Below are 23,482 nucleotides of genomic sequence, written 5' to 3' on the forward strand. Positions count from 1 at the left end.
ATCACAGTTAATGTTCTAAAATTTAAGAATTTCACAGTTTATTCATGAATGTAATTTTGTAAGCTTTTTTTTGTTATTGGGCAGGAACATAATTTAAATAGCTCCCTGACAAAGAAACACTATTACACCACACTCCGTTGAAATGCAATCTGATTCAGTGGAAAGTCGCCAGAGAATCGTCTCAACTCAGCAGGATTGTCGGACTCCCGGGCAGTGGCTTTTGAGAAGGCAAGTTTACTGTTTCCCAACCATCCATTTTCTAGCGGCTTCACACAATACAGGATCGCTGGGGAGCCACAGCCTGTCCTGGCAGGCAATGGGCTATTTTCCAAACCCATACAATTCCAAATTAGATGACACACCTTTTCACTCAGGTTTCCAATTCCACAGCCCCAGGGAGCACTATTGGGTAGAGAAATGTGTGAGTAGGTTGTCAAACTGTTAATGGTGCCTCAATGCATTGATTGATATGGTTCTCAGTTGTACTACCATATTGCTTAGTAGCAGGTAAGCACCTTATTGGATTAGTAAAGAGTTTTTGTACACTGCCCTAATTACTAAGTGAATTTGTAAATAAATCTATAAACCCCACCTCCAATCACCTTAAGGACAGAGAGAGGAACAGAATAAACAAATACTGTTTATGGAAACGCATGTTTCAATTGACTTGAATAATTACAAAACCAAATGAGCTCTTAAAGACTCCAGGGTATGATTCTATTGTACCAGCTTTGTTGTGTAAGTCTTATTCTACATTCCAGACTTTGACTTTATTATTGTTAACTTTAAGATATGCGTTTGATTTTCATAACTTCAGTAATCATGTGTTGTTTACTGCTTTTAATCAGGGCTACTAGACATTACAGATTAAAAAAATAACATCTATATGCCAAAATAGCAGGCAGATGTGTATAATGAGATTAAATATTTAGAACTGAGTCTCTCACACACACACAAAAACATTGTCATAACTTTGAAGTTTCAAAATATGCAGCGCACCGCCCTTCATTAAAACTTTTTATTTTTAAGTCATCAGCCAAAAAGCATCATGTCCATATGCAGGCGTAAATAAATAAAAGTTTAAATGTTTAACATGCGTGAGCGTTATAAGGTACATGATCCATTTTATAGTTTTAAGACTAAAAATTACCAACAAATTTGAAACTGTGGAAATAAACCTTGAAACTGCAGAAAGCCAGTGATCAGCTATAAGTAGATTTTTTTTAATAGTAACATTTTGGCAGAATGAACAAGACTGGAAGGAGATTGTTCATCCTATCTAAGCTTATTTGGTTGGGTTGAAATTGACTTTTTGATTACATCCTAGAGAAGTGTTCTTCACAACTCAAGGAAAGGAAAACACAGGTAGCTGTAAGATTTGTGTTCTTGTCCGGCTGTAGATTTTTTACCAGGATTTCCTGACTCTCATCAAGGAAACCCTGTGCCTGCGATGCCTCTTCTGTGGCCTTGTCCAAGTCTCTTTTCACACCACCAACACCAGCAGCCAGTTTCTCAAACCGCAGGAGTTAGCTCACCTTGATTGTGAAAACTGACATTTAAATAACTCCTGCCAGTCTGTGGAAAATGCTCCATTACCGTAGGTAAACTATGCACTCCCATCAGAAGCTACCGATTTAAAAATGGGAACTTTTAAGTGTTTTTCTTATGAAACGGGATCTACTTACAGTGATCCCCATCCCCTTGCATGAAGAGCCTTGTTTTGCCCCGTGATGAAGGTGCACTGTTTTGGGTTGCTCTGCTTCCCATTTAATGCTGAATTATGCCCGTGCCCATCTTTGACTGAAGTGGGGGGAAAGAATGGTGGTTTAATACGGTTCCGTTACATTCTCTGTGTCAACAGGACCGCTTGACACACAACGTGCCGGAAATTTTGCATGAGAAAAGCCGCGTTCCTGGGAAAGTAGCTGACAGCTCTTGAGATGTCAAGACCACACAGTGAACAAAGAGAAGGCAGTGTGACCACTGATCCCAAGAGCTTACTGGCAGGGCTCCGAAGGAAGTTCAGATGAGCTTTTTTCAACCCCTGAAAGCTGGGGAGCCTTTAGCTACAGTCAAATATCACACTCCTGCTTCAATAAAAAGGTTATAAGTCTGGAACATTTAAATACGATTGGACGAACTGATAACATAAGTAAAGATCTAGTAGCTTGTACCAGTTTCCAGGCAGATAATAAAAGGGCTGTAAGGGTTATTATCATGCTGTTAAACTCGCACGCTTAGAGGATGACACGAGAAAACTCCCATCACTTCACACCTTGTAGTTGCAGTTAAATTGCAAGTAGAACTTCATGCACACAAACTTAACACTTACATAAAAATTATTGAAAATAATTTAGTACAAGGTACAAGTTCACTCTTGGACGCAGTGATTTTAATGGATATCCTGTTGAGGGAGAATATTATTTCAGCAACTACACGCAACTTGTTTTGCAACAATCTGGAAATTAACATCGGAAAGGGCCCCGCAGGAGCCCAGTCGGCCCACAAACGCTCGAGTCCTAAAGGTTGAGTTTGCTTAAGCCGGGAGGGGAAGAGCAAAAACACAAATGAAGACACGAGGCCGAGATCCAAGAAATACAAGTTTTATTTAAGTGTAAACAAAAACAAAATCATAACTGCATAGGAAACGTTTAAAGTCCACAAAGACAACAAGTTTGTTTAAAGGCTGCAGGCAACCAATATATTATTGTCTCCTTAGCCTGATTTAGACAGTAGATGTGACACCAACTCTTAACAGGCAGCCCTCTGAGGCAGGACTGTGGCCCCCTGTGAGAACCCCCTCCCCCCACAGACCCAGAGCTCAGAGCTGGAGCTCCTCCACGGGACAGGGCAGCGACACCAGCCTCCATCTAAACTAAGCCAGTCACACAGGACAGCCTCTCTTCGTGGACTGTGACGAAAATACATTCAGTGAATATATGCTGAGCACCCGGCCACAAACAGAAAAGGGAGAAATGGGAGGCACTCTGTCATGCATCGCCCTGTAAAGATTTACACAGCAGGAGTTTCCTAAAAAAACAACAGGAAGATGGCTACATAAGCCCACCAACCCCTCCAGAAGAATCAAGGTGATGAAGGAATTCAGATTTTCTAGGGCTGTATCATTTAGCCACTGTGTATTATGCCATCTTCCAACATGCACATTATTAGATTTCAAGAGCGAGATTTAGCTTCTAGAGAAATAGCGATCAATGTTTTTTCCTCACTCAACTTAAAATGACGAGTTAGAGGAACTAGGATTTCTACCAGTGATCGATAAGCACAGAACATTTGCTCGCAGAGACCTTGGTCAGCACTGCGGCATTTGAAGTTCACGGTCTTGACGGACAAAAATGAAAACCGTTGTTAATCTGACAGACTATCAGGCCTGAGGAGATTTCCGCGTTTCACAGCCCAATAGGAACCACAAAAATAAATTTTGTAAGAGCAAATTACCATCTTTCTAAAATCACTAGAGCTACTCTTCTTACTCTTTAGTAAATTTTGCTCAATTTTAGTTTTAAACTGCGAAGTCTACAGTATGGTTTATTCAGCTGTAAGCATATAGCTTTTCTTTAAAAAACTTGTGTTCTTTTGTGAACGCCAACATGACAGAACGCATCCCAATCCCCATTTGTGTCAGTTTGGGGGTGTCCTAAATAAACAGGAGAACTGTTCTCAAAATAAAACTTCCGAAAGGGTTGCCTTGAAACCTTCAGTTTTGCTGTTTGTTTTTTCAATGGACACAGGAACAAAAACAACAACAACAAAATAAACAGTAACCCCGCAGAATTTCAGAAAGCAACAATGTTCTTACACAGATCAAGAAGTATAGATGCTAATCAAAATCAAATACTAATCTTCTGAAGTTTTAACAGAAAGTCACTATTTCACTACAGGACACGACATTTAAGTTAAACAGGCTCCCAAAAACCAGGGCCCGGGAAAGCTACCTGAGTATCTTTTTTTTTTTTTTACTTTTCTTTTTTTTTTTCAAGATTATACAATCATTAAAAGAGGTCTAAGACCATGCACTTAAGAACTGGTACACATTGCTTTTTTTAACCATAAGAGGCAAAGCAAATGATGGAATACACCAAACTGGCTAGCAAACCCGTACAACAGGAAATCAGAGACCCACTCAAGGTAAAGCATAGCAAAAATAGCCACTGCCACCAACACATTCACTTGTTGACTTGTATCTTTTTTTACCTGAATTACATAAAGCATACAAAAAGGCTGGCATAATGTAATTTGGAGTGTGATCTGCAAAACAATATACAGCTGTCGAGACGCTGCCCATACAGTGGAGGTGCCTCCGATTCGTTAGGCATTCTCACTAAACTTTCATACTTAAATTGGCAGAGGGCAGAATGCGCAGGTCTCTGCTATGTGAATAATGATGAAGAATTTGTTGCTTTTTCCCCCCCCCTCTGTCGTTCTTTCCTCACAACATCTTCACTCCTCTCTGTACAGGACATCAAACCACATTAGACAGCTGTGTCTTTACCCCCAAAAGACATTATGCCATGTTTATTACATTCAACAGCCTTAAGACATAGGGCAGTCCCTTTCTTAGCAGTCTAAAATCCGCTATTTTTTCAAAACTATTTGTATATGATCAGCGGACACCGAGAGAACACCTTTTCGTTCTCGGGGATCAGGATCCCCAAGTCTTTGGTCCAGCCTGCCACCAGCACTGGCTGAGGAAGAGAGGAATACGTATATACTGCCCTGCAAGGAACTGCGCTTCCTGACGAACTGCCGGGGCCTCCGACATGCTGCGACAGCTCATGTGTCCACAAAGCTTACTTCCATACACAGAGAACACTGTATGCGCACTATTTTCCACACCTCTGTGCATGTCATTTAGCAGGAACGCAATGTTTTGATGCTAAGAGTTCTTAACAAATGGCAGCAGAAGCAGGGAACTCATTTGTCAAACGCGTTCCAGAGCGACTTTGGCAGTTTAAATTGCGTATAGAAGAAGTAAGCACTGGAAAGAAGTCAAACAACATTCCGGTACAGTAGTGTTAAGGCATGTGGATTTCAACAACTATAATAACTGAATTACTGCAATACCTTGAATGGGACACATAAAGCTATTTAAAAAGGAGATACAATCTCATAGTCAAAGCCACTCACCGCAACCCACCAAACAAATATTTTGGTATAGCATAAAAATGGTAGAAGTTTCTTTTTAATACCAATCTCAAAGAAGCTTCTCTACTAGAACTTTTAAAGCATGCAAACATTTTTAAAATAACAAACATTTTTCTCTTATAGAGTAAAGACCTATAGGTCTTAAAGAGACAGAACTCTGCAACTTAATTTCAAATGATGTAAGCAGACTGAATGTTTTACATAATACTGAAACCAAAAGATCGTGTCAGTGTTGATAGTTTGTTTAAAGCAGCAGAAATACTGTTTCCATACTGGCTCACCCTTTTACACAATGTGCTAACAACTTGGTAAACAGGCTCTTTTTTAAATACTTTGTACTAAACTACAGTTTGAATTCTCAACACTTCTATTTGGATTTTTTAAATCAAGTTACGTCCTTCAGCCTTCTGAGTTGACACTAAATGCACATTTCTACAATCACTGCATTGAGGTAAAAAGTTAACTGAGCGGTGGTGACGGGTAATGAGGTAGGAAAGTGTATGACAGAGGGGCTAAGTGATTATTAGTCTTCCCTGTAAGGTTTATTTTAGGGTACAATCTGTAGTTAAGAAGAAAGGAGTTTAAATTGCAAAAACTATAATACAGGATACTAATGGTGCCAAAATTTTCAAGAAATGTTGTGTTCACATCTTCCTTCAGAAAACAATCACTCATAAATCCCCCTATACTTCTTATTTTGGCACCCAGGTATTTTTACATATTTTTACAATATTTTTTGGCACATCTCTCAGACCTGTGCTGATCAATTTCCCAATATATAAAAAGGCACAATCATCGCATGATAAACTAAAAGAACTGCATCCCCTTCAAAGCTTAAAAAAAAAAATCAACAGGATAGGATTTTTATGGGATTCATCTGTAACATTTAAATCAAATAAATGACTGAATACAGCCAAAATAACCAATACATTTTGCACAGATAGCTGTGCTTCTACAAATTAGTGGATTCACCTGTGTGGAGCTTTTTTGCTTGTTTTAAGGTAAACTAAATTCAACAAAAGCATGCATTAATTTCTGTTACAACTAGAATGGTCAAGAAAAAATGTTTTTTTTAAGGGGATACAGTTCCTTTGTGTTCTTGTTAAATTTAGCATAACCCACAACTTGGTGTACATTTTTGACAGCGCAAAACCTGTCAAAACATTTTTCTTTTTGCTACGAGCTGTTCGCAGTCTTTGCACAGAGGCTTTGTTGAAACTCTTGCATATAGTTAGGAAGAGGGTAGTGCTAACTGCTTTTACAGACCTCTTTAATGGTGCCTCACTTACTGCTGAACACAACTCATAAAATGTGTTGTTCAACAAGCTTCAACTCAAGTCAGCTCGCTAGTCAGGAAATACTTGCCCATTAATGAAACAAAACAATCTGCAAGACCCCAAAGGAAACAGGAACGTAATTAGACACTGCATTTAAACTTGGAAGAGTGGGGGTGAGAAAGGGTTATTTTTTTAAAGTTTTTTTTGATAAATCAAAAGGTGTTTTCTGGACTTAAAATTGCAGACCTTCAGATTCATAAAGAAAAGCCTTAAAGGACATCATCTAATCTTCTTGTCATCTATCTACAGCTCTTTGCTCGTCTCTCCCCATTTCCTATACTCTGCTCTCCGTCTCCGCAAAAGCAGCCTTATGTTTTGAAAACGGGACCTATTTGGAGTCGGAGCATCTGGGGGCCGATATCTGTTCACTGTGATGAAAATGAAGGAGTGCACACATGCATTTCGCAACTGTGGAACTTCATCTGCTTAAACTGCTATTGCACAGGGGCAGCCGCCTAAAGAGAACAGAACTAGACTGTAAAAACAGTCTTCACAGAAGTGTGCGAGAAACATTCCTAAATCCTATCAGGAAGAAAGTGTGTTTTCTGCAACACTCTGGTCACATCCTGCACCACTGTTAATAAGCTTCATTAAACACAAGAATGTAAGTCCAAATCAAGTTCTAATTAAAGCTCTTGCCGAAGTCTCAAAACGCAGCAAAAACGCAAATATGTGGGGGAGGTGATCAAAGAAAACAAACAGCATGCAAGCAGAACTGTCTGGATTCGATGCAGGCTGGGTCCCTTTTTCTTGCAGCTCCAAGTCCTGTGTTCAGAAAACCGGAAGAATCTTTACTATCAGATATGCAGATCTAATTTGGAAAAAAATGTTTTTGCATCACCTCTTAAGGTAGATTGTGATATTTGCGGAGGCAAGATGACAGAAACCTGGAAACAGAACAGTAAAACTAATGTTGTTTTCTGCTAACTTATAAAGGGGGGATTTTTGACAGCACAGACCAGCTAGCCTGCTTGGTGAGATCAGGTGTAGCCATTTGGCACATTTATTTTTTTTCAAGGGTTCTGGTGCAGAATCTTCTCCTGTCTTTCAATTACTTTCAAAGGACACATTAGAACCCGCAACAGGCACGTGTGCTTAAGTTCCTTTCCCAATGTACTGTACCATTTCCTTCCTGCTCCTGATTTTGCTTGAGCTTGCCACCATTAAAAATTCTCTAGAGAGAGATGTTGCCTCTACACTCTGTTAAGCGTCATTTGCTTAATCAGTCCCTCGATCAAGACCGCAATGTGAGAGTTTTCAATCCTGTGCGACTCGGGACTTGCCAGCAGTGCGGATACAGACCAGAGACATCAGTCCTGGTTAATTGTTCATGGTCTGCCGTGTTAGTGAGGAGAAAAGCAAGGAGAGGGCTCCCGATCAAGGTGACAAGCTGCAGCACCCCTGGCATAAAGAAAGATTTACTACAGCAGTAGAGCACTCTTTAAAAATCCTGCCACCCGCCTGACGTAGACACACTGTTCATGTGTTAACCTACTGTACTACAATCGTGACAGGCGTTGTGAAGCAATGTAAAAATAAATGTCCAAGAAACTAATAATTGAATAAGAGACCGAATTCTACTGCATTTGTGGAATTGTTGAGACATGAGGGGACTATTTATTTCGGTTGGCACAGAATGCGCAAGCTGATTTTGATAAGTCACCAAGTAAGGGCAGGAAGGGAATGCTGCTGTACCATCAAGACTGATGAGGACGCTGTCAGTACAATGAAAAAGCAAGATGGTAAAAAACAATTTTAAAGGCCGAATTACTTTGCTCTGAGAGCGCTTCAGTAAGCAGAACCCTTCGTGATAAATACCATACAGCATGGATATCGCTTCTAGCATCTTTGGTAGGACAGGGTAATGAAATTTTAATCATTTAGTACTTTTTGTGGAAGATTTTCTAAAAAAGGCCCTAACAGACCAAACATGCTTTAAACATACAGCAGATGTTAGGAAGATGCGGAGAAAACTAGTGTCTGACACCCATTTTCAATGTTTGTCTGGGTCTACCCAAGACGTACAAACCATTTAAAGATTTAAATCCCAGTTTCAGTTTAACAGAATAACTATTATGGTAAATGAACAAGGAATATCATATTTTAAGAAGTCTGGGTTAACTGTATTCGTGTAATAGGTCTGTTACTGCACTAAAATGAAAACTCACAAATATGAAATAGACATGGAAGTGTTCTTACAGGATCAATGCTAGGGTTTTAGGTTCTAAAGAGCTGTTTGTTTTACACAAAACAATTTGACCCCTAACCCTCTCCAGATTGTTTGGACAAACACTTAGCATAGACCTATCAGGACTTAAATAAAATAATAAAAAATATATCTTCTCCTTCAAAAACCTATTCCAGTGAGTGAAGACTTAAATTGTTTTCTATCCTTGCCTAATTGAAAGCCAGATTACGCATCTCTATGATCACTATTGAATGTTTTCATTTTAAATTTTCATTTTAAGCTTGGCTCAGCTACAGTGCTTAGCTTTTAGGAAGTTTTAGACTTCAGAAAAAAAATAAAGAGCCTTTTTTTACATATTGAAGTTATAAAGGTAACTGGACACCAAACAAAGGGCAATTTGTGCTCAAGTCATGGTTCCCTTCCTTTGCTGGCATTAGACCCTAATCTTTAAAAGGTTGGTCTACTTGCACCTACATCTTTTTGGACATTAAAAGGACGGCAACAATATAAACTGTCCCACAATGCTTGGATTTCATCCAATGCCTCAGTGTGGAGAAAACCGGTCTTGTGTAGTGATGGTGGGTTTGCGGTTGCCCATTTGCAAATGTAGCCCCTGTACTGTAAATATTTCACAGCCCACTTCACTCAACACGACACAAAAAGGTTAAAGAACAACGTTGGCCAGGCAACCTTGTAAGGAGGAACACCACCACGGCTTGAAAACACTTTGGCAGGTCCCCAAACGTAACTTCTAAGACTCCAAACAAATGCATTTTTGCAGAACCACTAAGTATCACTTAAAAATAACGCCTTAAAAGTTTCAATAAAAAAAGGATTATCTGGGGTCTTATACTACCTTGTGACAACACTAAAAATTACCATCATGCTTTATGAAGCCCGTTATTCTTTATTGAACATACATGCTCAAAGCCCGTAATACGTTCTATAGTCTCTTCTATACTCTATCATAATTGTAGCACTGTAATCCTGGAGGAGAGGAAATATCTATAAATGCTGCAATTATGGAAAATTGTCAAGCGTATTTATTGACTACTTCAAATTAATCTGTAATGCCTCGTATCCTTGTCTTAATCCAATTATTTCAAATTCACCCAAAGGTTAAGAACAGCATTTATCTTCGAATCATCTTCTATTTATTGTTTATGCTGCTGTTAACATACTATTTATGAACTGACCTGCTACTGTTATTCACCATATAGCCTATTTGGTCTAACTTACTATAGAAGCAAATAACTCTCTAACATTTGCCATTATTTATATATCACAAAAGGCAAGCCTGCCTATTCAATTTCTACCAGCTACAAAACTTTAAATTTGAAAAGGGGAGAAAGTGTAGAGTTTAGACTAGCCAAGACATGAAGCGAAATTGCCACAGTTACAACATGTAGCATTTGGTGGTTAAACGCCCCAAAAACTAACATAAAAAAACATCAAAAACAAACAGTAGATTCATCGAAAGGTCTCCACACTTTATCCTAAACATGTAGCCTTTGATTCTGAATATCTTTTCAGCAATATCCAGTATTTTAAATTGCTTAATGTGCACAGTAACAATCTAGAAAACTTGTGCGAGCTGTGCAAATATAAACCTAACTTTGTTTTCTTTTTTCTCTCTCTTAAATAAAAAAGCATTGAGGTAGACTTTTTTTTCTTCTTATAAAACTTCACGGACTAAATCTCTGCACAACAAACACAAGTACATTCATATATGAACAAGATGAGGTAGGTATGATGCAGAGTGTAAAATATTTTCAAGAATGCAAGTAATTCCCTGAGATGATCAATAAAAGGGAATTTAAGATGCACATGAAGGCCAGCCAAGCCTTTCTGAGGGACTTGACCACATTGGCAACAGTTGTGACTGAAGCATGGGGCCAATACTGCTCTATGGTTCATCGCCCACTGAGACAATAAGTCTAAATCATCATGTTATAAATACAGCATAAATCTTCTCTCAAATCCAACAGTATCTTTCAAGCGATATCTAATAATTACAACTATCGGAAATCTAATAAGAGTTTATAGTACTTTCTAGATATCCCACACTACGTTGGTGACTACCCTGTTTGCTACGAGGAATCTAAAATGTTTGATCTACTTTTTCCTTTGCTGTCAGTGACACCGATTCCACTTCACAAAACAGCCATATAACCCAATATAGGAAAAACCCACTACAGCTAGGCAAGCTTTCTCTGAATTTATAAACCCTGATGATGGGAGTGTCGGTTGACCTTCAAAAGAAAGCTCGTTACACGTACAGAAAAAAATCAAAATCCCTTTCATGGCCACCCTTTCCCTCATTCAACCTAAAGGCCGAACCCTCATGAAGTGTATCTTAAAATCTCTTTCTTCATTTTATTTTCTTTCCTCCTTCTTGTTCTCATTTTGAGGAGAAAGAGCTCTCTTGTTTTCAGAACACCAGGATTCTATTATTCCCGAAGTCGACGACAACGATCATGCCATCGGGCGTAATGGCTATACCCGATGGGCGGTCCATCTGCCCAAAGCCATTGCCCTGAGTCCCGAACTTGCATAAGAAGCTGCCATTGGGCTCAAACACCTGGACCCGATGGTTGCGGGAGTCGGCCACGATAATGCGGCCCTCCTGGTCTACCGCCACCCCCTGCGGCCGCAGGAACTGCCCGTTGCCCGTGCCCTCCGAGCCCAGGAAACGGGCGGACTGGCAGTCGGGCCGGATGACCAGCAGCCGGTGGTTGTTGAAGTCCGTCACCACCAGGTGGCCCTCGTGGTTGAAAGCCACCCCCCGAGGGGAGTCGAAGTGCTTCCACAGGGCGCCCTCGAAGCCGTACTTGTTCAGGAACACCCCATCCGGACCGAAGAGCTGTATGCGGTGGTTCCGGGTGTCCGAGACCAGGATTTTGCCCTCAGAGTTGACCGCCACATCCCAGGGATAGTTGAACTGCCCATTCTTTGTACCCTTCTCCCCAAACTTCAGGAGGAACTGCCCCTCGAATGTAAAGACCTGAATGCGGTGATTGTCCTTGTCGGCCACAATGATTCTCCTCTGGCTGTCGCAGGCCACGCCAGCAGGCCGGTCAAACTGACCGGGTCGGGAGCCCAGGGTGCCAAACTTGTGGTGGAAGGTGCCGCAGGGCTTGAAGATCTGCACCCGGTTGTTACTGCGGTCGGCCACGATCACGTAGCCCTCCTTGTCCACGCAGATGCCCCAGGGCCGACAGAGCTTACCGTCTCCGTCCCCTTCTCCGCCAAAGGAGGCCATGGGCAGCCCCACGCCCCCGTAGCTGCGGCCCGACTTCACGAGGACCTTGAAGGGGCTGCCCTCGATGTGCTGGTTGCAGACGAGCACCGAGATGAGGTGCTCCCCCTCCATCTTGGGCAGGTAACTGACTGTGTACGTCCCGTTCTGATGGTCCGATACATCTGCCGCAAACAGGTTTCCGTCGGGGCCCATGGCCACCGCCGTGACCGCATCCCCCCCCGACAGCCGGGGCTCACCGTCGTGATCGTAGCCCACCACCGTGAAGGACGCCACTTTGCCCTGCAAGGCTCTCTTCAGACCCTCCCCCGTGGCTTTGGTGACAGGTGCGAAAGCACCGCTGCTGATCAGCCCCATGGACTTGATCGCAATGTAAAGAGCCTGGTCCGGCGGCGTGAACATGATGCGGTCATCCTCCTGGGGCTGCAGCATGCCCCTGAGGGCTTTCAGCTCCTGGATCTGCGTCAGCATGCGCTCCCGGGCGAACAGGATGTCCATGTTCCTGCCTTCCTCCAGGACCTGCTGGACGGCGGTGATGGTGCTGTCCAGCTTGTTCAGGTTCTGGTGCAGCTTCTCCACCTGGAGGTAGAGGGACTTCGCTTTCACCTGGCGGATCTTCTCCACCTGCACAGAGACGTCCGAGAGAGGGAGAGCGCGAGGTCAGAATCGTCAATTAAAAAAGGAGGAAGGTCGCGGGCAGCGATTTAGACGCAACCGAGTGCCCTTTCTAACATAAGCCACGAAGGCATTCTGGGGCCGGTAGGAATCCAAGCACGTTCTTGAAGTTCGCAAACAAGAACACTAGCTTCCTCCCTGTTTGAAAGCTGCAGCTGAGCAAGAATCGGAAAGCTGTGCTTTCTAAATAAGGAGAAGCAGCAAGGTCTTAAAAAAACATGCTGCATGTAGAATTTAAATATAGTACAATAAAAGTTGTTTTATAAACACAATGGATAAAGTTCCTAACTTAAGTTTAAGGTGTTGCTTAGGAATAGGGGCCTGTATTCTTTAGAGATGTTTCATTATAACATCCTGTTTTTACCTGGTATAATCTGTGCGTTTTGAAGATGAAGCAACAGCTTTATTTCTGCTTGTGTAGCATTTCATAGCGTAATTTAAGAGGCTAATGCAATCTGTCAAATGTGAAGAAATCCAGTGTTATTATGCAACACGGACAACAAAAGTTTAAGTTAAGTTAAAGAACAAGCATGTTGATCTGCAAAACGCAGCACCAACAGCGCATAGTGGAGTTCGAGAGTGGCAGAGAAGGGCTCCCTCGGTCTCTCCCCACCATGTGCACGGCGTTCTCCGCTGCTGACCAGAGGAGGTCTCGATGTAGTGTGGGGCAGGGGGTTGGGAGCGAGAGAGGCTGTGCTGTGCTTTGCGACAGCTGAAGGGGGACTTCTCCCCTTGATAGTCTGCAGCTCCAGATGGCTGTTGCTTCTGAAAGGGGAACCCTTTTTATTGCAACAGTTTCCGAGAAGCTAAAGGGTAAAAAGTTACTTGACTGGCTGTCTGCTGAGTATCATATTAAATTCAGAGTCCTGCTCTGACATGTAAAACCATTCAGGCAACGTCCTTTGATTATCTGATGAAGCGGTCAGCTCGATCTCTCCTTCTACCCCCCGCCTGTAACCTGTGCTCATAACCCATTGAAAATGGATGGGGCCTGAGTGTTATTAGAATTAACTAGGCTGCTGTGGGGAAGTTATTTGTCTAAGAGTATTCAAAGGAATCAAGGCTCCACCTTACACACCTGCAAACTGCAGCAGCAAAGAGCTTCTCATTTTTACTGAAACACAATGTGCTGGATATTTGCATTCACACACATCTTCACAGGCTGCTCGTCTTGCAGTGACACTACTGGTGCAAGCTGATGCACATGTTGTTGAAGCAGCTCCATTTATATTAATTTTATTCAGGTCACCTATTTAAAGTGCTCCCAAGACATCCGAGGTCAAACATATCAAACACTGTGGACGGCAGGGCCATTCAGACAAAAACACTCCCTTCGAAAGAACTTCAAATGATTTTTTTGGTTGATTTGATTTTTTGTCTGCACACAGAAACAGTACAGACATGTAAACGTGTAAACATCTCAAAACTCACAGTATGGAGGGATCGTACACAAAGTTTATTCCAACATTAAACCCCCCTTGGTCTTTACCTTCCACAACAGCTCGCACTCCCTTTCTTCGAGGGCCTTCTTGTGCCGCGATGTGACAGCCTTGACCTCAGTTTGCACAAACTTGGCCTTTATCTCCACCTGCTCTGCAATAGCTTGGGCCTTCTCGATGCTGAGCTGTAACACACAAACAAGCAGATAGAGGTCTCTTAAAACGGCAGGAATAATAAAACACGCTCAGGAATTTGTCTTGTAATTTTCAAGTCAAATATGTAGGCAGGATTCCTGGTAATCAGGTAACTCAGAATGACACATCGTGACCATACAGAAACATATGGAAAGACCACATTTGCAAAGAAAATTAGTGTATAGAATAAACTACACACTAAATACGAAGAAGGGTTAATGTTGTACAATCCCAATACAAAGATTCTATTAATGGCTTTCCAGAGATTAAGTACCTTATTTATGTTGTTGTTGTTGTTTGGGAAAATAACACCCAACCCACATTTGTAAGTTATCAAGACATTAAAAAAATGGTCATCTTTATTTGACAAGATAGTGTGGGAACATGTGCCCAGCAGTTTGACTCCAGTAAGAAAAGTGTCTCCTGCTGGCTGGCTGGCAGTATCAAATATTCCAAATCACTGGAATACCGATGTGATAAAAAAAGCTCCGCTGTATATTCAACACATGCGGTCAGAGAACCAGAGGTTTACGACCAAGGTCTTCAGTGTTAATGGTTCAATGAGGAACAGCAACAGTAAATCATTCATGATCCACATCTACAGAAAATCTAATCTCCTGTATAACAAACACCGGTGTTTCTTTACAACATGACTTCAACACCTCACATAATTGCAATGAGTTATATTCAGAAGCATTATGATAGCAATTTAATCACAGCTTTGTTATGCACTGTCATTACAAAACAGAAGATAACAGTTTTGACTGCAAAATGGCGCTCCTTTCCAACCTGCGGTTGTAACAACACATGAAGCCTGAAAAGGCTGAAGTTAAAGGTTACGACATTTGACCTCAGTAAAAACACACCCACAGGCAAACAAAAATGCAAGAGATCAAATATTTATTCCTCTGCAAACATAAACGGGATGGGTTACAGAAGGCTAGAAAAATATGGGGCACATGTCATTTCTAGGACTGGATACTTTAATAAAGCAGATTTACCCTGCAACTCTTCTCTCTGCTTCAAGGATAATTAAGATGACAAAACATGAAAGTACACAGTACTCAAGCACTCAGTAGTGTCAAGCAGGAAATTTGAGGACATTTATCAGAATGTTCCCAATTTACGTCTAAAATACCAACTCAAAGATCACCTCCATCTTTGATCTTTGCCAGGTTTCGAAAAAAAATCTGGACTTCAGGGTCTGCAAAAACTGCACATTTAGTTTGTTACAAAATGTATATATGCAAAAATATTTAATAGTTGATAATTCAGCATATTCGGTTGTCCCGATCTCTCAGTTTTAATATGGAACCTACCTGTATGTCTTAAAAGATGGGAAATATAACTACGCAATGGGCAAAAAGGCGGTCACCAATCAAAGAGACAGGATTTAGGAGCTCTGGCAGTCCTGCAGGTCACAAGTTCAGGGTCAAAGTTCATTTGAGATAATACCTTGGGCAGTGGGCGGAAATTTGCTGACAGGGGAGCTAATCTGGTTTGTTTACATGCAGGGGCGGTTTACTCCATGGAGACCGATTCAAAAGGTTAAAATATTCTTCATGGTACAGCATCTGGCTGGGAGAAACCGCCTAAAACCTGTTCGTCCTTCAAACCAAAGAGCACAGGGAACGGCATTCTCCAATTGAGAAGTGCTCCAGGCCCCATCCTGGCTCCATCATGGGAAACATGTTTCACATACGATTCTAAAACAAATTCGTGTCCTGTTCTCAGCTTCAAAATTATAAGGGTGGAAATCTTTGTTGCTCCAATACACGTTACATTCGGAATTAATGAGCACCGCATTTTGAGACATTTTTCGAAACGCCATGTGCATGCTGTATACAGTCAGTCCTCAACTTCACAACATTCAAGTTAAAATGGAGGCAACTTATGACATTTATGAATTGAAACCCATTCAAATTCGACTATTAATTGACTTTTCACCACTGATTTTGACATCACACTGATCAATCAGATATGACACTACAGTAGGGAATGATTTCAAGCTTAAAAATCAAACTTCAGTAAAGTAGCTATAGTATTTATGCCTGCGCACAGTCAACATACCACTGATAAGGGATTTACTAGGAAACATAACCCACGATGACACTTCTGATCAAATCAGTGTGTTGTTTACATTGTGATCTTGAGCGGCAATAGTGATGCTTTTGGACAGGACTGTATGATGCTAGGGCATTAATAACCAGTTTTCATACTGGCAAAGGTGTAAGGCTGGATTAGTCTTTGAATTGAAAGGCACTTTTGAAAGTGCAAGTCATACGGTCACGATACCTATTTAGTGAAAACACAGTACTTTGCCTTGGTTCAGGAACCAATTATTTGTACCAAGGCATGAGAAAATTAGCTCCGAGTTATGACTTGTCAGCTTAAAAGACTATTTTCAAACCAGTTGCATCATAAGCCCAAGGACTGCCTGTAGGTGGTTAAGAGGCAGCTACAGCCTGACACACAGCCTCATCGTCCTCCAATCAGACAGCTGGGAAATGTTTCCGTCATTGCTGCAGTGAAGCTGCGGTCAGCTGGGGAAGCTCGGCGGGCTGCAGTTGTCTCCTGTTGATCCAACAGATGTTGTGCTGCAGGCGGGCCCAGAGAGGAATCCAGCCACGGCAAGACCTTGACGCTGTGTCCTGCGGTCGTGCCACTGTGCCCCCTCGGACCGCCTGCCCCCGTATCGTCCTGCCGGGGGTCCGACACTCCTGGACCGTTGTGCAGGAAGCGAGAGGCTTGTTAACGTGCACTGGAGAAGATCTTGTGCTAAAGGAACTTCCTCCCCAGACCATCACACCTCCAGCACCCCAGCAGCTGGCTGGAGCAACGCAGCTCTGCCCTCGGCTCACACCTGATCTCCCCTGCAGCAAAACACGCACTCTAGTGCCACAAGCCTGCAACTTCCACATCTCTTCATTCAGTAAAAAGTGTCTTTTTGGGTGGCTCTTAACCCACTCATCACGCAAATTCAACCTAAATACCAAACACTGGACACATGGAGATTTTTTATGAAATCTCAGCGCTTGGGCCGGGAACACTGTTCACCCACGGAACCAAATGATGAGCAAGTCCACTCACTGTTTAAAACAGAAATAACATTATGCATACGCCCAATGAGCTGATCACGTAAACCCTACACTGCTGTGCTTTCATTGTGCATCAGTGTACAATGATCCGCTAATTTTAAATAGGTATGCCAGATCACTTGTCAAAGGTTAGAACAGGAGCAGAAAAAGTACAAATGGCAGAACCTCTGCCATCCTACAATTGAGATTTGGTCATATAATGAGGCATTTATGGCTTCATCTCTTAAGGGAATTGTTTTACAGTGGGACCCCTGGCATTGTTTAACTCCAGCATGTGTTTGCAAGCCAATAAACAGGGGGTCCTGGTCTCAGAGTAATGGTTTTGAACTGCGGGTCTGGTTCGCTGTTTAGCCCAGTGGAATAAAAGGATTAGCTAATTCCTTTGCTTTTCCAGCACAGGGCCTCCGAGCATTAAGCCCTGTGTATCACTGTGTACCATCATTGTCCTATTCAGGAGCACCAGTGAACAGCTGGGGGTGATCACACACGCTCCACACCCTCGGAGCAATCTTTGTTCTTGGGTTCATGCTGGACTTGAAAAAGATGATACTCTATGGTCCAAATTAAGACCAAGGACATAATAATTTGCTTCTGGTCCAGACTGCTGAGATTAAAACAAAATATTTTGAAGTCATATGCAAAAATGTCCCCCCCACCCACTGTGAAATATGCAAAAAGACACTCAGCTCCAGGACAAACAGTTTTAGGGAGGTGTTCCGCCCCCTCTCAGTGGGGTGCCAGTGCTGTTGTGAAGGGTGTTTTCCCTCGAGTTTAGGATCTGGGGTGGAGTGATTGGGGGGGGGTAACGTAACCTTTCCTGCTGCCACATGAGGAGCCGCCTTTCCCTCGAAATTCCTTTCAGTCGCGCCCCCCTCCTCTCCAGCCCCTCTCCCCATTCACAGCTGGATGCTTCTTATCTCCTTGCCAACAGGCTTATGTGGGGCCTATCTTCTGCGGCTCTTATTCGAATGGGACAAATGGCCGCTTTCCAGCCACCACCGCCCCTCCTCTCTCCCCTCCCCAGGGCCTTTGAAGTTGGAAGAGGACAGAAACACTTCCTCTGTGTTCTGCTAATGATCCATCCTGCTCCAGCCATCAGCCTCCTGAATACGAGCTGTCAGGTCACACAGCAGCAGTCGGGGCCCTTTCTCCCCTGCCCAGGGAGGGAGGGGTGCCCACTGGGGTGCCATTTCCAACTGCCTCACTGGGATAGCTCTTTTCAAATGTAAATGTGAAAAACGCTACACGTGCACACATCACCACTCTCTTCTTTTCCAAACAGAGGAAACCCTACAACAGTGCAAGCCCAACAAAGTGTAAGCTTTTCTTACTGCATTCAGTACATGTATTTTTCCCCCCAATGAGAAACATTTTAAATATTAGTTCCCCGACGTGTTCCCAACAGAGTTGAACAAAATGTTATCTTTCATCTGTTCGCTTCGATTCAAATGAACTCGTCGTGAAAAATCAAACCACACCAGACTGGGAGAAACACCCTCGCGTGAAGGACAGAAAGACACTTTTTTTTTCTTAACTTCTAGTGCCTTGTATCTATCAATAAGGCAGCATAGTGTAGTGGTTGAGCAGTAGGGTCTGAGCTCCTGGTGCAGTATAGAAACATTATCATGACTGGCAGGTTGTGGGTTCGAGTCCCTGCTACAGAGAGTGACCCTGAGTGAGGGACTGTACCCCAGTTCTCCCAGTCCGCCCAGCTGAGTAAGAGGGGATCAGCACAACTGGACAGCTGAGCCTGACCCTCTCCAGTAGGACTGGGTTCCCATCCCTGGGGGTGGGGGGATCACAAATCCGTTTCCCACCACAGAAATCAGGATGAGCTCCGGTGCAGTCTTTACCCTCGCCTTCCATTTACCAATAAATCCCGAGAGTTTTATTTTTAGACCAGCATCACTTTCCGCCTGCCCTTAACAGGGTCTGAGGTCCTGTGAATCGGACAAGATCCCGGGTCGGAGAAGTAGGGGGCACTGCCACTGAAAGGGGGGTGACGCAGGAGGCAAAGGCGGGGTACCTGCACAGCCTGCCGGCCCTGCTGGGCGTCCGCAAGCAGCTGGATTGTGATGGCCCTGGAGTCCTGCACGGCGTCCTGGAGGTAGATAAAACTGTGGCCTACGTGTCTTCCCACGCTGCACTCCCGGCAGATAGGCACAGAGCAGGTGTCGCAGAAAAACCGGAACACCTACGAACAACACAAAGCAGGCATTTAAATACAGGCGGCCTGCTGTCACAGGGCACTGGGGTGGTGCTAGGAGGATTCTAAAGGCCTGAAAAGCAGACCATCCACAACAGGGTTTAATCTGCTCTGCGAATTATTAGGAAAGGTATTTTTTAAACAACTGAACACACCCTTTCCCACAGGAGATGCAGCTTGAGATAAACCAAAAACACAAACATTTCACTTGAAATTCCAAAAAGATTGCCGATACAAGCATCAGAGGGTTCGTACATACACGATCCCAAAATACATTACACACAAAAGAACTGAGAACAACCGGCTCATTGCTTGTGAAAAGTATGATTTTTTACATGTTTCTGTTTGCCAAAAAGTGCAAACCTTGCAGGCTCAAAACAAACAAATCCCTCCATGACTCACCCCTAAACTTCCCTACTTCTTTTGCAAAACAAATAAGAGCCAAGATTAGAAAATTAAAAGCTGCACACAGAGTTTATGACTCAGCAAAGATGCAGAGGGTTAAGCCTTCGGCTGCATGCTTTTAAATTTTCCTGCCACTGACAGACCCCTCTCATACACGATGAGTTCTAGCTCATCGCTTTGATGGAATTTTGGAATTTAGAGTGCATGGTTTAAGAAGAGTGGCACACATCCTGACAATCAGTAAATCACTCTAAATCTCTTAATTAGTGTGGAGGCAAAGCCAGTTAAAATATACCATTTTAAAATCAGGAATTCCAAGGTGCCCTTCAGTCTCCCTGTTTAAACATGAAAGGGTTAAGTTACTGAGTGTTTTTTAAAAATGGCCCCTTGGGAAACAGTGGCAATCAATCTATCGGCATAATGAACGGCTTCTCAAGCGAAACTCTGATCTAATGATGGTGGCGAGCAGCCCCCCGCCTCCTGCTGAACACCAACCCCCCACCCTATCCTGCCCTGTCACACATTTCCAAAATTCCACGGTCAACCAGGAACAAAGGAAAGGAATGCAGATGCCATTTGGGAATGAAACAGCTGAAACAAAACATCACAGGAAGACGGAGCAGAAACAGTGCTTAATAATTATCTCGCCCCGTGTTCCAGGCACCCCACACGAGCCATTTCTCGGTCCAGATGGGATTCCGGAGCAGATAAAATCCACATGCAGAAAAAAACAAACCACCTTATTACCACTTGGCCCGCGTTACATTCTTAAGTGTTTTTTTCCCCTCCGACTCATTTCAGACATGTCTGAATCAAGATTCCTGTTCATTTCTCCCTGACTGCTACAACATTTTGTTCCAGCTCTCAGCCGTAACCTCCGCAATGTAACACGCTGTGATGCCAAGAGTGAAGCTGGGATAAGGCCTTGACTCCTCCATGTGGAAAGACAGAAAAAGACCACTGCAGCGCGATGTGCAGCGGTACCAGATTCCACATCAGATGAATAACCCAGGTCACAGCAGAGTAGGCCTGTGCAGGATTAGACCTACCAGTTAGATTTTACCGAGCTAAAGGCTGTTAGCACCCTGGTCTACACATTTTTAACATTTAATCTGAATGGTGAGTATAACAAGGAAATCAAAACATTTTAAGCTTGCCCATATGTGATAACAGAAGCTGCTAAATAAATGGGATACAAAAAGCATACAGCAGTATTAAGAAAGACCTTAAAAGTGTCTTTGATGTTTTGTCCCTCAAATATATAGGCAGGTTTTTTCTTTTGATTGTATATATTTGCTGTTTAGGAGTAGTTTTTTTTAGTTATTGTTCCATGGAAGAAAAAATTAAAATGTAAACACAAAAATGAAATGTTTAGAAAATATACACATCTTATTTTCTTACCACATGTATCACAAAAATTATTATAAATGGGTCGTGTTGAATTTATCGGTGATATAAAAGTAGGACAAACTTCTCAGTATAAGATTTTAAACAGACATGAACAAAGGCCACAAAGGGTCCACATTGTCACAGCAATCCCACCAGTGAACACGTAGATGGAAGGGTGCTAAATTATTTTTTTCTGTTAGAAGATTCCCTACTGGAATCGTTCTGAATTTATCACACTGTTTTGTTTTGAAATAAGAATGTTGGATACTCCACACAAAGACAAGCGAGAAACATTCGAAGAGATTGCTCTCGTCGGAAGCATCTTGCCCTTGATCACACAGCTCTGCACCTATTCTTGGACTTGCAGTTTACACTGCAAGCTGGCCACATGGATGAAAACTGCAGACTGATATAGTAAATCACCAACTACAGATGGCGGACTGCCACCCCCTTAACTGGATTCAGCTTTCAGTGAAAATAATGACAAAGTAGAGGCATTCCATTAGTGATCCTGAAACACCCCCTGGATCTGAGAGGGTAACTAGACTGTTGGACACAGTGCTAGGAAATATCTTAATTTGATCACTTTCAGTCTCTTTCAAAATATAAACATGTATTCCATGGTCCAAAAACCAACTACATTTTTAAAAAAAACGTATCTAGCTGGTGCAGCCATTCCTGAAATGTTGGATTATAACCCTGTACGTGCTATATTGCTGTGGTTTCTTAGGGCAACTTTCCAAAAATAAATGAATACTGAATACTGCAATTCTAACTGCTGTGTCATTATCACAAGAGCTTTTACAGCGCTTTACAAATAAGTCGTCATCTGGAGACCTCCAAACTTTTAAGCTGGAGTTTTTGGCTTTAAAACGATGTCTTGAAGTACCTATTCCCTCGAGGAGACGGAACAGGAATTACATTTTTGAATGGGTGGTGATAAACAAGAATGACTGAATTTCAAATGAGTAATTATTACAGAATACGGTCTGAATGCAGCTTTATTTTCTTTGCGCTTCATTACCAGCAAGTCAAAAAGACATTGTAGAACAGCCAGAGGATCTTCCTTTTACCAGCATCTAGTGCTGAATTCCATCGCTCTTGATGGGGAAAGAAAAGTGGTTCATGCACTCTGTACTGTATTTGTTATGCAAATAAAAACTATTTGATACCAGTGAATAAATTCTGTGGAATGTATCTGGATGTATTTTAAGCAGGGAAGAGTAGAGATGTGTTAATACACCAGACTCCTAGCCTGGGTGAAAAAACAACCTGAAACTGGGTTATTACACATGGTACCAGTCTGAAGAAAAGTGTTGTCTGGTAGCATTTTTTGAATCGGCCCTCAGGCATCTTAATCCCTCACGTTTTCACAACATGACACATCTCCTTCTCTACTGGGTTTCCTTAACGGGACCTTCCCTTTGTTTCAGCCCAGATGTTGCGGGGGACAGCCATGTTGTCAGAGCCAGCAGCCCTGGCTTCTTTCAAGAAATGGCTGGCAAGATCCTCAGATCCATTGGCCACTGAACACTCAACAAGCTGGGTAGTTCAAATGACCCAATCGTCTGCAATCCGTAAGTCCAGTAAAAACTAGTTTTGTCCTCTTTCCTCCTATTGTTTCCTTTGATTTTTTTTACCTTTAAATACTGGGTTAAGAAAAACATATTGTGTTCCAGCATTTGTTTTTCTTTCAAGAACAATATTTAAAACAAACTCTCTAAAGTAATCTGAGATTTTCCACATTAAAGAAAGTGTCCAAAGAAACTCATCTATACAGTCTATTTTCTTTAAAGTTGTAATTACTTCATTAGCCTCAGCAACAGCTGTAGAGTACATACACAGACATGATATTGAATTCACTCTTTGACATCACACGTCAGTGAGTTTGGTCTTATTCACAAAGGAGTTATTTGGAATGTCCTATTAAGCCTATGGCTATATCAAGAGCGCTCATAATTAGAATTAATGTATTTGAGAGTTGCAGACAGTATAATCTCTTACACTTTTAAGTTGAGAAGAGACAACACTTAAGTGTAAAGAGAGAATGTCTGAAAGTTGCCATTCAATGTAGGACATGCACAAACCCTTCTTTCAGTGAATACTGCATTCCCATATTAAAATCCTG

At 42.3% G+C, this 23,482-nt stretch overlaps 1 protein-coding gene across 1 annotated transcript in view; it reads right to left on the reverse strand.

Annotated features, from left to right (window-relative positions):
- Positions 1–2,587: 2,587 nt before the first annotated feature.
- Positions 2,588–23,482, reverse strand: part of trim71 (tripartite motif containing 71, E3 ubiquitin protein ligase) — a 45,385-nt gene continuing 24,490 nt past the window's right edge. The window contains exons 2-4 of the mRNA XM_088602219.1: positions 19,381–19,548; positions 14,112–14,246; positions 2,588–12,571 (exon numbers count right to left, since the gene is read on the reverse strand). Coding sequence (XP_088458345.1) covers positions 11,120–12,571; positions 14,112–14,246; positions 19,381–19,548 — 1,755 coding nt within the window. The 3' untranslated portion in view covers positions 2,588–11,119. The remainder of the gene's footprint in view (positions 12,572–14,111; positions 14,247–19,380; positions 19,549–23,482) is intronic.

The sequence above is a fragment of the Lepisosteus platostomus genome, chromosome 12, assembly GCF_059453375.1.
Source record: "Lepisosteus platostomus isolate fLepPlt1 chromosome 12, fLepPlt1.hap1, whole genome shotgun sequence".
NCBI classification, from domain to species: Eukaryota; Metazoa; Chordata; class Actinopteri; order Semionotiformes; family Lepisosteidae; genus Lepisosteus; species Lepisosteus platostomus.